This window comes from Plodia interpunctella, chromosome 30 (assembly GCF_027563975.2).
Source record: "Plodia interpunctella isolate USDA-ARS_2022_Savannah chromosome 30, ilPloInte3.2, whole genome shotgun sequence".
Lineage (NCBI taxonomy): Eukaryota > Metazoa > Arthropoda > Insecta > Lepidoptera > Pyralidae > Plodia > Plodia interpunctella.
In genome coordinates, this window is record NC_071323.1 from 2,730,261 (window position 1) to 2,749,676 (window position 19,416).

Below are 19,416 nucleotides of genomic sequence, written 5' to 3' on the forward strand. Positions count from 1 at the left end.
AGTAGTATAGTGGAAAACAAAGTCGATTCGTGCTGTGTGCTGTCATATTTAATCAATGTGCAGTTGTAATAATATAGGAATCTCTACTGCTTTAACTTTTAAATTTCCAAGATTCAGCTCTCTGATTTTATATACGGTCACCAAAAAATCTTATTTAACACCATAGAAACTTTTGTGTATCATTGCGCGTGCGAGTGCACGCGCAATGATACACAAAAGTTTCTGAGTATATCAATTATCAATCTTATCAATAAACATCGTATAATCATTCAGTTGGTATCAATCACATCAACTTATCATTCAAGATCGTATGGTTTAGAAAGAGCAGGTGCAATGTTCTAATATATTTTAAAAATGGTAAGCCCTTCTGGCATAATAGGGACCAACACTGTTTGAATGAGTTTCTTTCGGCATTTCTTCTCAGCAGTGGTCGTTCCGAAATGCTAGTAGTTTGTAGCTTTGGTAAACATCATTTAATTTAGATTATGACGTGAAAAGTGCCTGTGAAGGCCTAATTTCTGAATAAATGATTTGATTTTGATTTTGATAATTGAAGTTCGGAGGAGGTCAGGGGGCTTACCATATATCTCTTAACGCGATCCACTTTACGACCTAAACTGAACTGCATCGCAAATTAGTACCATCAACTTAATTTTTAGTATGAATGCGATTCATTTTAGGTTCCTTAAATTGAACTGAGTTGCATTGGAATCGTTCTGTAGAAGGTGATGGTAGGCCTGCAGCATACGGAAACCCTCGCGGCTTTGGGCCGCTATTTTCAGGTGGTTGTGTGTAAGTCCGGTCCAATCCTTTATGTCATCAAACTTAATTAATAAATAATTTATTGTATGACTCCATTTGTGTATGACTGTTCTTCATTACAATTATTTTCTGCTTCTAGGAGTATTGATTTAATATATAAAGCACGTGTCCGTGGTAGCTTGTATCGTTCTGTCTTCCATATCCTAATCTTAACTTCCTAACTAATATCATAAATGCGAAAATATATATTTATTTAAATTTGACCTAAAATATAAATAAATAAATGTACATATATTTACACTGATCCGTGTTTATAATATCATTATAACATATTAAATTCCGTGTCAATTTCAACCTTGACGTATGTATATATTCATTATATTCATTATATCCATTGACATTCAAAGTTTATTCGCTGGACTGGGTATTGGAACGTCAAAGTCAAAGTATCTCTTTATGGCAGAATAAAAAGGACGCTTGACAGGTGAATCTTGTCAAATATAATCAACAGTAGCGACGGGCTCACTAGACCAAAGGATTTCAGGCTGCGTGAAATTTGGACCTGTGCCTTTCAAATGTAAGTCAAATATAAAAAAATATAAAAACAAAAATAACAATCATTAGCCTTTCTGTCATACAGACCTGTTTTAATTAAGTTTCTTTTGGCATTTCATCTGAGCGGTGGTAATTAAAATCCATTTAATTTGATGTGAAAAGTGACTATTAGTTATGAAGGTATGATATGAAGTTGTGATATGAGATTGTGATATAATAAAAACTAGACTTTATTTCTTTTAATATACTATACGAATACTAAGAACAAGATAGCGCGCGCGATATATTATATATGGTTAATTGTTATTATGTGAATTTCAGACACAATTACAGATTGTTTATGAGCAAATATATTGAAATTGAAAGGCAATCCAGTGCAAATATCAATGGAAATCATTGGAAATGCAAATTGTATAAATTATATTAGAATGTTGACTCATTTTATGACTGGTTACTGTGTGCGTGTCGTGATTGGTACTTGCCATAAATGCGACTTTAAGTTACGACTGGTTTTATGACCAGGCTGAAGAGTGTTCTATAAAAATTTTTGTTTTTTATCAAAAATCTATAGATTTTTATAGACAACAGAGCACGCAAGCTGCCTGGTGCAGTCGACCGCGTGTCAAATTACCCATGCATGGCATCTTTAAACTGCGGTAATAGAGGCGAGTTTGCAGTAAATTTGGGTAGGTTCATGTGCTGTTTACTGTACAACTGTAATCCAAATAGAGTTACACAGCTATATTACAAACGTTTTAACAGTAAAATTCCCAAGAAGGACTGACATCAGTCATGCGGCCAGATGTAAAAATACAGACGAATTTTTAAATTTAATATACTCAGTTCATTGTTGATGCCACTCTTGCGAACACTCCGCGATTCAGTCTTGTCAATTGAACTATAGGTGCCATCTGTCTAAAGCGTTCCAAATCATCAAGTGCGGCTTTTGTGCGTGGTCGGTCGTGCTTGTAGTACGGTAGATGTCGCCTCAAGCTACAAACTACTAGCATTTCGGCGGCGACCAGTATTGATTGTTGCCACACACTGTTGACCACAAGTTGATTTGAAGACCACGCTCGCCAGATCAATGAGACTTACAATCGATTAGAGTCGGGCAGCCTCTTGGGGACGTGCAGCAGGCCCCGATGAGCGCAGTCCGTGGTCGGGCCACGGCACGAGCACGCCCATGGGCACCCACGGACCACGCTCAGCGCCCCGGCCACCAGCAGGCAGAGCAGCGTGAGGTGGGCTAGCTTGCGCATGGCGGCGCTGGCGGTTAGGTCATCGTGATGGCTGGAAAGAAACAAAATTTTAATATATATAACTGGCATTTATAATAAATGGATCCTAAATTTTAACAGCAACTATATGCAATATTTATTATATTATTATTTGGGATATAGTTGCTTATGGATTACAAAATAAAAGCTTTTTATCTAAAATATTTTGATTTCATTCATATTTATAAAATAATTCATTCAATATTAGACGTCCCTAAATTACTCGCTCAAATAACATTTAAATACCAGATATAGTGCTCGTAGAGCGAATCAAATAGGACTTTTTGCTTTGCAAGTGTATCAGAACAATATCTCCTTTTACAAGCCCCTGGTCAGGATGGCAATTAAACATTTGACATTTTTCTGCCTAAATTGTACTTGTACATCAAATTGATTAAAGATATATTGTACCACAAGCCGACAGTCTAGGCCATAGCGCTTGGACTCTCGGTATGATGCTCTATTTTTGTTACTCTAGTTTTTTTTACACATTGTTTTAGATATAATGTTAACTGTTCTTATTAGTTTTAATGTACACACATTTTTGTGTAAAGCAACCTAGATTATAAATCCCTGTTTTGTACTTTTTGTTTAGTAATTAATTAATTTAGTAATTAATTTGTGAATAATAGTAATTGTGATCTGTTATGTGTGATATTAAATAAATAAATATCTAATAATTCCACGGAAGCGCAGTCATTTCGATCAGCAAGTTATGTTGATCGTAGTTGAATATACAGATTCACCTCCGTGACTTAAATTGAATTCTCGTCTGGCACAATTGGAGCTGAAGCCGACGAACCCGTAAATTGTGATCCAATGGCCAATTGACAGACGACCCCGTGATCAAGACAATTGGGAGTTTTATGACACCTCTAAAAGAGATTTACACCAAGTGTAAATATTCACTAAAATTTATCGTATACTAGCCGTTGCCCGTGGCTTCGCCCGCGTAAATTTTCCACGGGAACAGTTTTTTTTTTCTGGGATCAAAAGTTGAAAGTGTGAAGAGGTAACAAATAAACTTAACTACTTTCGCATTTATTAATTAGAATTTTATATTATATATCTTGTATGTACTCTTTTGTACATTTGTAAATAAAATAAAGCGGAAAATTGAAGCGGTTGTGGTGTAATGGTTAAGACGCCCGCCTGTGAATCGAAAGGTCCCAGGTTCGAATCCTACTCGTGCCACACGAGTTTGTATACCAATCTGACTCATGTATAGCAGTTTTCTTCGACCACCACTTGCTTCCGGTGAAGGAGAACATCGTGAGGAAACCTGCACACTGGTTGATTATTAACTTGTGTGTGAAATGGAGAAGGCAATGGCAAACCACTACATTACTAATGCCAAGAAAGTTGTTATGTGTGTTTCATTCCACGTAATGACCACGACCCTCAGCCATGATGACTATGAAGACGAAATAAGTTTTTTTAAATTACCTAATTTATCACTGAAAAATCATCCTGAAATAGGATTTATTTACTGTGCACGTTTGTGTTTGGGGATTACATCATCTAATCAAATTTCACCTGATTTGGTCCAGTAGATTTGAATTCAAATTCAAATTCAAATCATTTATTCAGAAATTAGACCTTCACAGGCACTTTTTCTCGTCAATTTTTATATTTATAGTCATTTCTCACAAGCTACAAACTACTGGCATTTCGGAACGACCACTGCTGAGAAGAAATGCCGAAAGAAACTCATTTGAACAGTGTTGGTCCCTATCATGCCAGATCGGCTTACCATTATTGTTTCTTACAATGTTTTTTTTTCTAATAATATATAAAAGTACATAATGGAGCTAATTGACTGTGACAAGACAGATGTTTTTATGCACAAGCGCCATTTACTATATAAAGCGCGATCGACTATCAGAATTTTTGACTAAATCCTACGGGAATCATACTTTCGGGATAAAAAGCACCCTATGTGTTAATCCAAGGTATCAGTTAACTCAATACCAAATTTTATAAAAATGAGCTACCCGTTTGAGCGTGAGGAAGTAACAAATATACTCATAAACTTAATATTTTGTCGGATAATTATTATTTTAATGTAATGCAAAGCAATCACTCTAGCTTAGCTTTTTAACCCTCGCTAAGTGTGCCTGGATGTCTGTCTGTGTATATGGCACCGTAACTCATCAACGGGTCAACCGATTTGGATGCGATTTTTTTCATTCGATAGCTAATTTTTATGCGGTGGTTCATATATATGTTCGATCAAAATCTGATCAGCCTTTCAAAAGTTGTAGCGAAATGAATATTGAAAGTCGGGTTTTTTTTTTAATTTGTCCAACAAATAAACTTGTAATGTAAAAAACGCGTTCGCTTTTTGTCATTACGAAAACCACTGTGATAGTTAGTTGTTCTTACGAAATGAAGCGACGGTTTTAGAAGTCAAATAATCCGAAAACTCAAACTTTAACCCTTAAACGTGTGTCTGTATAATATTAATATCTACTAAACCCATTACGCATAAGTGTGTGCTATCTGAAAAGCTCTTAAAGTCTTATCATTATTGCTTGTAATACAGCTTTTAGAAGCTCTAATACTGCTTTGAGTCGTTAAAATAGAACTGTTATATTTAGGGGATCGACATTTTATCGTTTAAAAGGGCTCTCTCTCTGATCCTTGCCTGTTTATTAACGGATGTGACGCCCCAAGACCCGGGCTCTTAATATCTGTCGTTGCCTATCAGCTGTTAAGGTTTTGTATCCCTTAGTCACATTGTACGACCTCCACGGGAGGATGCAGTGGTCCTATTCTAGGCTGGAACCATACGCCACAATTCTAACTAATATTATAAAAGTAAGTTTGTTTGTTGTTTATCTCTAAACCAATCTTCTTGAAATTTTTCATACATGTAGTTTGAAGTACGGAGAAAGACAGAGTACTTTTTGTCCCGGAATTCCCACGGGAGCGTAAGCCCCGGGGCGCACCTAGTACATAATAAAATAAAATCTAGTTTAATAGAACCACGCCTGCATCCCTTACAATATTTTTCATCTAATTAACTACAAACACGCGAGGTCTTAAATCATTCGACGACAAAATAAAAGTCAGCCGAAAGTCCACAAGAGCTACCTAAAAAAAAAGATTTAAAAAGTATTGAGCTGTCAAAGACTATTGTTCGATTTTGAGTTTGGAATTCACACCTCGCGCGCTTTTGTCGTCCATTTTTAATTTAGAGGGCTAAGCACGAATTGGAAGTTATAAAGGGTTCTGTTGTTTATTTTGTTTTAAATTTTTAGCACAACGAAGTGCGAAGGAGTAAACTAAAACTAACGTACCAGTTTCTATTAGTTATGCTATGTTTCGGTTACCACTTTGATCAACTAGGCTGTGTCAGTGTCGTGTATGGGCCATCCCAGTACGTGTATAATTAAAGGCAACCTCGATTTACCCTATCGATCTTTTTGTTACATTAATTATCACATATGGCGGCTCATTCCGGCTAAAACACCGCTTTGCTACCGAGAACTACATCTACTTACTTTAATATTACAGTAAGTTTTCTTTAAATAACCTCACAAATTCGAATAACAAGTTTATAAGTACTTTCCAGTTTCATTTCGACGACGATTTCAGTTGACGACCTCGGTGGCGCTGTGGTAAAGTGCTTGCTTCTGAACCGATAGGTCCCCGGGTTCGATCCCCGGTCGGGTCATGATGGAAAATGATCTTTTTCTGATTGGCCCGGGTCTTGGATGTTTATCTATAAATGTTTTTGTTATAAAATATAGTGTCGTTGAGTTAGTATCCCAAGTCTCGAACTTACTTTGGGGCTAGCTCAATCTGTGTGATTTGTCCTAATATAATATTATTTTATTTTTATTTCAAAGTTGTGGAACCCAACTGCGTATTTCAAGTCAATTTCGGTGTTTCGTTCGTCAATTCGTCGAATTTTTTTATTAGGAAAGTAGGTTAGTAGCAGGGACAAGTATTGTACGGAAATGTTTAATGGTTTTCACTATGTTTACACAGCTATATCCTCTTTTGTTATTTTACGCAAACCCAAACAATGGCGACCTGCGAGCTGATTGCCATGTCGGTATTCTCTTCGTTACGACGACCAATTTTTTGTCAACCTGTTCATTTGTCTCATTGTATTGTTTTGTTTCTATTTTGGAGGCTTCTGAATTTTATGACGGGCGCACCGTTTTGGTTTACTCGCGGCATATCTTCCCTTTTTTAATATTAGTAGGCTTTCCAATATTTAAAAAGGGAAAAGTTGTAGTAAGCAGGATGTCTTGTTTATCGATCCTCTTCTGATAGGATACGGATCTGAGGGTAGTGGTAATTATGTGCAAAGTAACACACACAACGGTTTTCTAGCCAATATTAGGGAATAGTCCGCCATTGCCTTCTTTATTTCAACCAGAGTGCAGGTAAAAGAAAACGCTTGTGCTGGAACACGATGTTTTATGTAATCGAGTAAAATTTCACAAAAGGTACGTATTAACTTAAAGTTCCCACGATAGCGAAATCACAAACAATATATAACATTCTCGAAATAGCAGAAAAATGTGTCATACACAAATATACGAGTACAAATGTTAAGCATTTAAGCTGCTACATGCATACCAAATTTCATCAAAACCGGTCCAGCGTTTTAGCCGTGAAAGACAGATAGACAGACTTTCGTATTTTTTATAATATCAGAATGGATAGATTTTCTCTGCAAAACATACATGATAAAATTTATTTGAAAAGGCATATCTCTAAGGATCCCTAATACCCTGAACAGATTACTTCCTAAATTATTATTCAAAATGACCACAGACTAAATTGAAACCCGCCTTTTTTTAGCCCCAACAAGCGAAGGAATTAAGAACTACGCAGCCAGCACTTCTGTCAAAAAGAACAAAATATGAATTTTTATTTTTTCCTTTGTTATCTTGCAAAATGGCGGCGAATGAATGAGTGGGCTTTTGTTGATTTTTGAGTGGATTTCAATGATTTAGGGAATGGTGTGTGAAATTGGTTTAAATATTTTTTAATAATAGGGTTAAAACCGGGTGAAATTGGAGTGATTTTTATAGATTTTTAGGGTTCCGTCCGGTACCTCAAAAGTTAAAAAATGAATTGAGAACTTTATCCTTTTTGGATAAACTACTTAGGTACATTAGGTACATCTAAATAAATTTAATGATGTTACAAACATTTTTTTATAAAATAGTTAATTGTTTCTTAATCTAACCACTTAAATAATAATATATAACAATACTAGATGCGCCCCGGGGCTTCGTTCCCGTGTGTAATTCTATGCTATATTCTATCAGTGTATCAAATTTCATAACAATCCGTCCAGTGAATTTTGCGTGAAAGAGTAACAAACATGCACATATATCCTCACAAACTTTCGAAATAATATTAGTAGGAATTAGTTAATTTTCTCCCTTGAAGTAGTATTAATAATATTTACCGTTGTTTACTTAAATCGATTGGCAATCGATAGCGATGTATCGACTGATGAATGATGACGTCAAAATATTTTTATGTGGGTATTTAACTTAAGGTGATATGAGTGGTGACATTACTATAGTCCCAGTGCTGGTACGGTCCGCAAATTGAAACCTAATTGAGTGGGGGGGTAGCTAAGTGAGACGGACGTATGCCACGCGTTCGGTACCGTCCGCAAAACAACTCTGAATAGGCTATTTTCATCAGAACTACAAAAAAAAATTAGGAGCTTTTATGACACGTTAGATGTATACACTCTAACGTCATAATATTGGAGTAGAAGCATGCTTAATGTTATACTACTCGTATTAAACGAGCAATATTTTGTAAAGACTAAAAAAACCTAACTGACTATGACTATGACTAAAGAAACCTAACCTAGCCGAGCATATTATTATGCTGGCTGCACCCAGGTGTAACCGAGGATCGGCTCCACATAAATCTAGCAGAAATTATAAAGGGCGAAACGTTGGTCTACACCAAGGTGTAACCCAACTCACATTTAAAAAAATACATTTTTTGTATGCATGTTTGTAACGCGATAACTTTCCAACTGTTGGTCCGATTTTGATGTAATTTGAAAGATAAGTAGGATCTGTTAATAGAATTCTTAAGTTCGTGGGGCAACAAAATCGGTTGAGTCGTTTTTGAAATATTAACAACTTTGTAAAAACTCATCAGAAAAATTGTGTTCGCGAGGTCTAACTTCGCGGTCAACAACTAGTATAATTTGACAAGAGAAAACAAATTAACTCAATTAATAATACTGATGTATTAGTGATATTTATTTTCACGTATTTTTTTTTTTTGCTGACCGTCCGTCCGATGTGAGTGACACATATTGCATTACGGACATACAATGCATCGGGCAACCTACCTCTGCACATTCGTAACACAATCAACAATCCTGTATGATAGTATTTGTATGCAGCTGAGAGAAAATACACGACTGCGTTTCATCCTTATACTAAAGTATCTGATAGTAACATATCGATATCTATTAGATAGCGTTAAAAGTTGTATTCACAAGTGTTGGATACGGCTAACCGGCCGATTTATCTACCAGATTAGTTTATCTGCAAAAAATAGTGGATTGAATTTGATGCGCTTCTCACAGTTATTTAGCGGGTGGTCTAACTTAAAATTTCGTATAAGTTTCATCGCGATACATTGATTAGAACCCGAGATATAGACAATAATAAGAACACGAAATTAACGCGAGCAAAGCTGTAAGCAACAGCTAGTATACATATATATATATATATATATATATATAAATCTCCATTCAATAAAGATCTAAAATTAAAATTATCGCACATTCGTTCTTTTTTTTTTTTTCATTGTTTTATTTTTTCACCGGCCAGAATTTTCCTTAGGATAACACCCGTAAGGGCCCGAATAGGTATCTGTATATACAAATCAACTTCGGGCAAAGATACATTTTTTGTTTGTATGTATGTATGTTTAACGCGATAACTTTCGAACCGTTGATCTGATTTTGTTGAAATTTAAAAGGAATGTAAGATCTGTTAATATTATTTAAGCTCATGGGGCATCACATTTAGCTTTTTATTTATATATATTTTTTGTGTGACAATTTTCAATAATTTTATTGGAAATACATATTTTATTTTATTTATTTATTCAAATTTTGACATTTTTAATAATGATGTAAATTCGTCTTCCTAATTTTTAATATATATATATAAGACCTATATTTGTTAATTGACGTCCTTGGAGAAAAGGCTGCGGTGAAGTTTATTGCGCCGCTTCTTCTTCACCTGCGCTTTGGAAGCCGGCAGTAGACTTAGTTTAAGTAATTTTTTGACGTCAATAAGTGATGTATATCATCCTGAAATTGAATAAAGAATTTCGAATTTGAATTTGAATTCACAATCGGTTAAGACGTTTTTGAAATATACACCATTTTGTAAAAGAACATTATGTTCGTGAGGTCTAAGTTCGCGACGAATCCTATGATTAAAATTAGGATAGGATTAGGTTGAATCATTATACTGTTCCAATATTCCTTTCGGCTGCTGCTCCAATGTGCTCAATACCGATATATCATCCAGTTACAATGTTCGTTATGACTTGATAGAGATGGATCGCTTCAGCTTCCCGGCTAGCGTCAATGGTTACACCACTCGGCCACGTTAACTCTGGACCTGGGTGGTTGCCATCTACTTTTAAACTTTCGCGTTTCATAATTGTAATGTATGTTTGTAACGTGATAACTTTCGAACCGTTTGTCCGATTTTGATGAAATTTCAAATGTATGTAGGATCTTTCAATATTTTTTTTTAAGTTGTTGAGGCAAGAAAATCGGTTAAGTCGTTTTTTAAATATTAACAATTTTGTAAAAACTCATAAAAAATTGTATTTTTCGCGAAGTTCGCGGCGAACAACTAGTTATATATGAAAAGACAGATATTAAACGCGCCCATACGTTTAATGCGACCGTACTTGGCGGAAAAATAATATGGCGGTAGAAGAAGATTCTGCCGGACAGTCGTTGTCGCCGTATCTTGCTGAGTCGGTCGCCCAGCGACCACGGACCTTTGTACCAAGCTCCGAAACGTCCGGGAAATAGAAAAGGTATGTGCGCGTTTATATACCTGTTGTTTAGTATATAACTAGCGGCATGTCCCGGCTTCGCTCGGGTAAAAAAATATTGAATTATACACCTAAAACTTCCTCAGGAATCACACTATCTATTGGAGAAAACAGTTTACAGTCATTTGAAAACATACATGTTTTTGATAGTAATAATAATTTGAAATTTGACATGTTCTCCTATAAAACTGGAAAAATAAGTAATTTGGGAATTAAAAATATTTTTGATCATCTGTCTAGAACATTTTTTCGTGAAACCAATTAGTGATTACCCTAAAATTAATATTGAAAATAGTTATGTACAAACAACTTTACCGGATAAGAACATTTATGTAACTAGTGACATAAAAATTGATAATAGGAATGTATCGCGTAATTTATATATATATCATCAAAATGTGTGTAGCTTGACGACAAAAAAGAATGAATTGGACATGTACATAGAATCACTAACTAACTTGAAACCGCAATTTATTTGTATAACAGAACACTTTTTAAACAGTAAAAAAATTGAACTATTTGACTTAACGAATTATAAAATTGTATCACATAACAGTAGAGTAACCAAAAAAAGAGGTGGTAGTCTTATTTTGGCAACCAATACTTGCAATGTTGAAGATTTATTAGTTTGTAAGAAATTATACAAAATGGAGTATTTTGAAGTTTGTGGCATCAAAGATTTAGAAACTGGTATTAATTTAGTCTGCGTCTATAGAAATACGTTGGACAAATACTTTAAAGCCTTTCTAACCCAACTAGAATTATTACTTCAACACTTTTTCGATAAAAAATGTATTATTGGTGGAGATTTTAACGTTGATCTCCTCACCGACGATGATCAAAGAGCAGAATTTCTTTCCTTGCTAAAATGCTACAATTTTAGACCTCTTATCTCATCAGTTACTTACATACAAGGTAATAGACAATCCTGCCTGGATAACTTTTTAACTAACCTCCCAGAAGATTGCATACTTAATACCGCTATAGATCATAATGGTATTTCGGATGGTCATGCTGCGCTTTTATGCAATGTGGTACTTCCAACAACAAGTGAAACAAAGAAGAAAAATGTAACTTGTAAGAGAGAACAAAGAGTATTTAATGAGGAGAACAATAATGTGTTCCGAAAAAATATTCTGGCACACAATTGGAACGAATACGGGATAAACACTTTTCTTAAATATATAAATGAAATTTTTGAAAAGAGTTTCAAAAAGAAAGTGAAAATGTTTCGATCAAGATCTACACAGAACCTAAATTGGATAACGAAAGGAATTAAGGTATCTTGCAAAATGAAACGCTTTCTTATGCCTGCACAAGGATTAGTAAATGACGAAACAATATTAAATTATAGACACAAATACATTAGAATATTTAGAAAAGTGTTAAGATACGCCAAAAAATTAGCCGTTCAGTCAGAAATAAAGAAATCAAAAGGTTCATCCAAGGCTATTTGGAGTGTGGTGAATAAACACAGAAAAAAAGTCTCGAATACAGATAAGGAAAAAATATTGTTGAAGGAAAACAATAAATTCATTGACAGCACAGACACGATAGTAGATATTTTCGCAGATAAGTTTGATCACAGTCGGTCGTCCATTACAGGTAACTTAGAACTATCAATGAATTTACTTACACAAAACAGTCAACAATGTAGAGTGGATATGAGCTGGGACTATATAACTCCAGCGGAAATTACCAAGATTGTATCAAAGATGGAAGATAAGAGATCATCTGGTTGGGATGAAATACCAATCTCAGTATTTAAACAAAATTTGGACCTGTTAGCCAAACCGCTCGCCACCTTTTATAACAAATGTTACAAACAGGGAATATTTCCTGAGCAATTAAAAATAGCCAAAGTGTTGCCTGTTTATAAAAAGGGGTCAAAGAATGACTCGGGTAACTATAGGCCTATTTCGTTACTGCCAACCCTCGCAAAAATTTTTGAGAAATTGATTAAAATACGTCTCATAAATCATCTCAATGCAAATAACATTCTAGACTCAAGACAATTCGGTTATCAGGCGAATATTGGAACCAGTGAAGCGATAGATACTTTGGTTCAGGAGGTCATTCAACGTCTAAATGGAAAAATGAAAGTAGCTGGACTTTTTCTGGACCTGAGCTCAGCATTTGACACTGTAGATCACGAGATATTGCTAAATAAGCTAGAATTTTATGGTATTAAACACAAGGTTCTAGAACTGTTAAAGTCATACTTAACAAATAGATACCAATACGTTGAACTAAAGTGTACAGAGAATAATTTTGTTAAAACAAGTAAATCTAAGTTGACAAAGATAATTAGAGGCGTACCACAAGGATCTATTTTAGGGCCATTGTTTTTCCTATTGTTTACAAATGACTTGATACCCTTTATGTATAATGTCATACCTAATATCGGACTTGTGGTATTTGCAGATGATACAAATGCAGTTATAGGCGCAAAAACTATTGAGGAACTTAATAAAACAGTCAATAGGACACTTGTGGCCTTTTCTGAGTGGTTCAATGCCAATAACCTTAAACTAAATCTGCAAAAAACCACCGCCATACTATTTAAAACCACTGCTGGGAATAAGGATGTCTTGGAGGTTAAGTTAAATAATGAGCGTGTAGATCTTGCAGAGTCTGTGAAGTTCCTTGGTATACATATTGATGCTTGTCTGAACTGGAAGGAAGAACTAAAACATATAGAAAGCAAAATAAGTTCTGCATGCTATGCTCTAAGAAGCCTTAGGGAGGATTTGACGTTGGAACAATTAAAAATGACATATTATGCACTGGTTGAAGCTCACTTGAGATATAGTATCCAATTTTGGGGGAAAAGCTATGATTATAATTTAAAAAAAGCGTTCATATTACAAAAAAGGGCAATAAGAACAATGCTCTGTAAACATCAAACGGAGTCTTGCAGAAGACATTTTGTAGATTTAAAAATCCTCACAGTCCCGTGTTTGTATATCTTCATTTTACTTACAAATCTAGTTAAGCATTTAGATAAGTATGAAACCGAAGGTGAAAGGATAGAACGCTTGAATTCTAGACGAAAAGACATTCCAAATTTCCTTATACCACATTTAAAAATAACTGAGCAAAGCGTTCAATTCCAAGCAGTTAAACTTTTTAACAGACTACCTCGCGATTTTAAATTAATAACTAACGTAAATGTATTTAAGGCGCGACTGAGAGCTTATTTATTGGACAAATGCTTTTATGCAGTAGATGAATTAACTTGATGACACAAATTTCATAATTGAATGTTAAATAGGTTAAATATGACTTATAAATACTTAAATGACGAATTTGAATTTTTAATTGTTTTTATGTAAGTGAATGTTAACAATGTATTAGTAAATGTTAAATTGTAAATTATTATATGGATAGGACATTATTTATTATTATTTATTTTGTATGATTTAATTGTATGCCTAATGTTAATTCCGACACAATGTCTTATTGTAAAATGGAATAAATAAATAAATAAAACCGCATGAAAATCCGTGCAACAATTTTTGAGTTTATCGCGAACAGACAGATAGACGCGACACAGGTCTTTGTTTTATAAAATGTAAGGATCGCCAATCTTTTGCGACCTAAACTGATCTGCATCGTAAATTCGTGCCGTCGACTTAATTTTTAGTATGAATGCGATTCATTTTAGGTTCCCACATTGAACCGAGTTGCATTGGAATCGTTCCGTAAAAGTTGATGTACCTACTTAAGCCTGCCGAAATCGATTTTTTATCGGCAATGAAAATAGTGATTAAGCCGGATTTTTCTATGACACGATGCGAATGAGTCGATATGCGCTCGGCCAAAGTGCGTGTAACTTGGAACGCAAAGCGATAGTGTTGCGTGAGTTAAAACATATATATATGTAGCATTCTACTGAAATCCGGTCCTGGGGCTTACCATCATCTCTGAACGTGATCCATTTTACGACCTAAACTGAACTGCATCGCAAATTCGTACCGTCGACTTGATTTTTAGTATGAATGCGATTCATTTTAGGTGCCTAAATTGAACGGAGTTGCATTGGAATCGTTCTGTAAAAGTTGATGGTAAGTAGGCCTGTTGAGCGGGAAAGGGAAGGAATCGTTTCGAATGGTGACGATCTCCTCTGATAAGTCCTCTAGGAGAGACATAATTATATTTTTCTGAATATAGCTTTCACGATCCAGATTTAAGGTAGTCGTTTTATATGACGAAGAATCGTTTCATATGTCGTTGGAAGAATGACATGCGTGCCAATGGTCTGACAACTAAGGACGCCGAAGACCAAGCAGGATACGGACACTGGTCTCCGCTTAACAACTGGGAAGGAAGCAACCAGGAAAATGATAAAGGAAAAGGTTAGAAAGAGACGGAAATCGGGTGCTGTTTTGTGAACTTGCAATAAGCGGGTTAGCGATTGCAAACACGACAGTGAAAGAGAGAGGTAAACAGCCAACCATGAATGAGTTAGAGAGAGAAACACAGATATCTGAATAGAGGCAACCCTAGTCACTTCTCGGCAATATTTACCCAGAAATTAGGGTAAGCTGCCGTTTAACGGATACGACTTAATCTTGAAGGATGGTATGAGGACACGTCAGATAAAGAGCCATTTTGGATTTAATGAGTTAACCTCAAAGAACTTCTATGCTAACTGGAATGATTACTGGATTGTCAAAATAATGACATTGAAAACTAGACCTATTTGTGTTGTTATAAAGATCACATTTCCACAATGTCCGCGTGCCAATACCTAAAGTTTAAAAAAAATTGCGGACGAAATTTGTAGCCATCCCTTTCTGGCAAACTCTTATTGTCGTATGCAAGAAAAGAATGTCTACAAATTTTAGATCCAGTGTTTGCTTATCGTAACCATTCTAGTTTAGTACCTATTGGTCAAACATATTTTTTTTAATATAAATTTGAATTTATTCTATAATATTATTCTAATTTATTTATTTATTGGTGCACACAACAGTATTAGAACTTAAACAGTCTTAAAGTAAAACTCCACATACAGTATACAACGGCTGGTTGTAAGACCAAAAGTGGGTACACACAGCATGATAAACAATATTGTTCAACAAGAAAACATATGAATATGACAGTAGATTTATATGAATTTAGATTATATGTAAATAGTCAGAAAGTTTGAAAGCAGTAGCATAATTTGGTTTGACCGGTTAGATACGATATAATACAACAAAATTAAATACAGTACTTAAATATGTAAGTACGTAAGTAAAGTATATAAGTACTTAAGTAATAAATTCGTTTGGTTAATCTAAACGCAAAAATTCAATTAAATTGAACATAATTCCTTGTGCAGTTGATTGTAGTGTCGTTCAACAAATGAAGATTGTTAACAAGTTTTTTTGATAAAATATGATTTTTACCACAAGCTTTCATTGCCGTCAGAGACGTCATGTTTCATTCAATGTGTGACTAAAAAATCATGTCTAGTAATCCGTTCGAAATCAAAATCAAAACATTTATTCAGAAATTAGGCCTGCACAGGCACTTTTTCACGTCATATTCTAAATTAAATGATGTTTACCAAAGCTATAAACTACTAGCATTTCGGAACGACCACGGCTGAGAAGAAATGCCGAAAGAAACTCATTCAAACAGTGTGTTGGTCCCTATTATGCCAGAAGAGCTTACCATTTTTTCAATATAAATTTGTGTATAATTTTTTATCAGTGTAAGTATAACAATGTAAGTTATATGTATAATTAACCAAACAAAAAAAACTTTTAATAAAAGATCGAGCTGACCAGTTCCCCCCGGCAGCACTCGCGTTCACGAGTTGACGCATGAGTCGTTGAGGTGTTCTCTCGTCGAGAGCCCATCCTAGGTGCAATATCAGGTCATGATTAGCATAAGAATGCATTGTCTCAAAAACTGAAGCGGCGTAGAAATTTTCAACTTTGCAGAACAAGCTTAAGAGATTTAATTACGGCCAAAAATTAAACGAAACTAAACAAACAAACTCTTAAGAAAGAAAGAAAGAAAGAAAGAAAGAAAGAAAACATTTATTTGCCAAAAACATGAGTACAAATAGTCATAATGAATTAAACCTACACGTTTTACCGAATATAGGTATGCAAATATAAATAAATAAAGAGGAGCGTGCTATCCACTACAAATCCAAAACAAAAAAAGAATTATAATGTACGAGTTTAGTTAGGTGTGTTATAGGTTAGTTCTTGCCGTAGTCTGGTCGACCTCGATTATTAACTAAATCTTCAAAATCTCATTAAAATCAGCTTAGCTGTTTAGCCGTTAAAGCGTGACAGTGTTTCTCATCGATACATATAATAAAACACTAGAAAAAAAATCTGTACATTGAATATATTTACATTGTTATTTAAATATTATTATGACTCTTCGGCATTTCTTCTCAGCAGCGGTCGTTCCGAAATGCTAGTAGTTTGTAGCATTGGTAAACATCATTTAATTTAGAATATGACGTGAAAAAGTGCCTGTGAAGGCACAATAATTTCTGAATAAATGATTTGATTTTGATTTTGGAACTAAGTCGCGGGCAAGTTTTATAGTATTAGTACAGCCGTGTTATATAATCTGTGTTATTAGATAATAATCTAGCTAAGAATGTAGTTGTGGAGTTTAGACCGACTAACGAACCAAGAATGTCTGTGATAGAAGCCAAGCAGGCGTCGAAGACAAATGGTTAATAATAATTGAAATAATGGAGTTGCATAATAGGGGACAAATCAAGGTAAAAAAATTGATAAATAAGAAGATTATGAAAAAATACATATAAATAAGTATGAATACAAATCACACACATTGAGTTGGCCCCAAAGTAAGTTCGAGACTTGTGTTATGTGATACTAACTCAACGATACTGTATTGTATAACAAATACATTATATAGATAAACATCCAAGACCCAGGTCAATCTGAAAAAGATCATTTTTCCATGTTGAGCTGACCGGGGATCGAACCCGGGACCTCCAGTGTAGCAGTCCAGCGTGATGACGGTACAATTAAGCCACGGAGGGCATAAATCAAGTCATCTTGCTACTTTTCTTTTCTGTAATTTACTTTTTTTCCTGCCGATGACGTCATAAGGAGGTACGATTAATATATGTAGCGTTTTGGCAAGTCCAAATATCGCACAAAAATGTGTATTGTTTTTTGTTTTTATTATTTTTTGTTAGCTGTTTTAGTCCCACTGCTGGGCATAAGCCTCCCCTAACTTCTTCCACGCATTCCTAATATTATTTTTTTAGTTATGTTTTTTGTTGTAACTTAAAAAATACTTTATTGATTTGAATCCTTAATTGATTAAAATATTATTGTGCAATTCTTAATTATATTGGCATTAATAATAACATTATAGTGTGTTTTTAAGAGGCATCAAATCAAATTTGTGTCCTCCATATATTATGAATGAAAAAAAAAAACAGTACGGAACTGTTGACTACGCCTGCCACAAGCGCGGGCGGTCGATACGAGATACGATCTCTTTATTCTTTTTATTTTGTCAGTCTGTTCATTTATATTGTCAAAATATTATCAACAGTAGTAAGGGTTATTTAAGTTATCACTTTGATCGCAAGGTTCACTAGGCTATTAATAACAAACCAAAAATGGCGGCCAGTGCGGTTCATAATTTTTTGACAGTGACAGATGTCACATTAATTTTTTGCGTCAAATACGCAGATATAAAAACCATGGATTTAATTAGTATGAGAAGAGTGGTTGCTTTTGTTCGTCTTCTGATTTGCAAACTGTCTTTATTTGTTTTTCTTGCAATACATCATATGATATTTCTTAAAGCGTTTAAGTACACAATATGTTTTTTAACTTACGCTCGCCCCTATATTGACATACCCTCACCTTGGTGGAGGACCTGCGTGTTGGCACACTGTTATCATGAGTTTCTTTCGGCATTTCTTCTCAGCATTGGTCGTTCCGAAATGTCGGTAGTTTGTAGCTATGGTAATTATTATTTGACTAGACCGGGACTTCGCTTCCTTAGGAATTTTGAGATAAAATATAACCTATAGCAATCTTGGATAATGTATCTTTCTAATGGTGAAAGAATTTTTGAGATCGGTTCGGTAGTTTCGGAGATTACCTGCCTCAAACATACAAACTCATAAACGCGAGGTAAGCGTTTATAATAATAGTATAGATTTAGAATGTGACGTGAATAAGTGCATGTGCCTGTGAAGGCTTAATATCTGAATAAATTATTTGATTTTAATCAGCTTTAGCTCAATAATTAAGAAGTGCAACTTCGCAAAGAAATAAAATTTTGGCCGCGGTCGGAGTCGCGTGCATAAACTAGTTTAAATATAAACAAATTTATGATCACCGGCAGTAATCTACCGAAAGCTAAGCCAATTGACCAATCACCATTCATTAGAGTTGCATCACAAAAGGGCCAGCCCCACGAGATTTGTCCCTTAGCTGCATTTAATAAAATGGGTTCATTGAACTATAGAGGTGAGGTCGGGGTTCGAATTCCGAGGCATCTACATTGATGAAATTTCTTATGATGTTTGATGGGCGTAATGGTGCATCCAGGATCTGCTACCAACGACGGATTTTTATGATGTTTATAACGCGTTTGATGCAAGAAGATATCTCTGACATCAGTGAAAGCTTGTGGCACAAATGACATTACGTAAAAAAATGTTACAAGCTTTTATTTAACTTGCCCAGTTAGTGTGTTAGTTAGTGTGTTTTAAAGG

General features: G+C 34.8%; 1 protein-coding gene across 2 annotated transcripts in view; it reads right to left on the reverse strand.

Moving 5' to 3' along the window:
* The window catches only part of sli (slit), a 119,467-nt gene that overhangs the window by 73,344 nt on the left and 26,707 nt on the right, over positions 1 to 19,416 (reverse strand). For both annotated transcript variants that reach the window (XM_053767522.1, XM_053767521.1), the window contains exon 2: positions 2,416 to 2,610. In XM_053767522.1, the coding sequence (XP_053623497.1) occupies positions 2,416 to 2,579 (164 nt within the window). In that variant the 5' untranslated portion in view covers positions 2,580 to 2,610. The remainder of the gene's footprint in view (positions 1 to 2,415; positions 2,611 to 19,416) is intronic.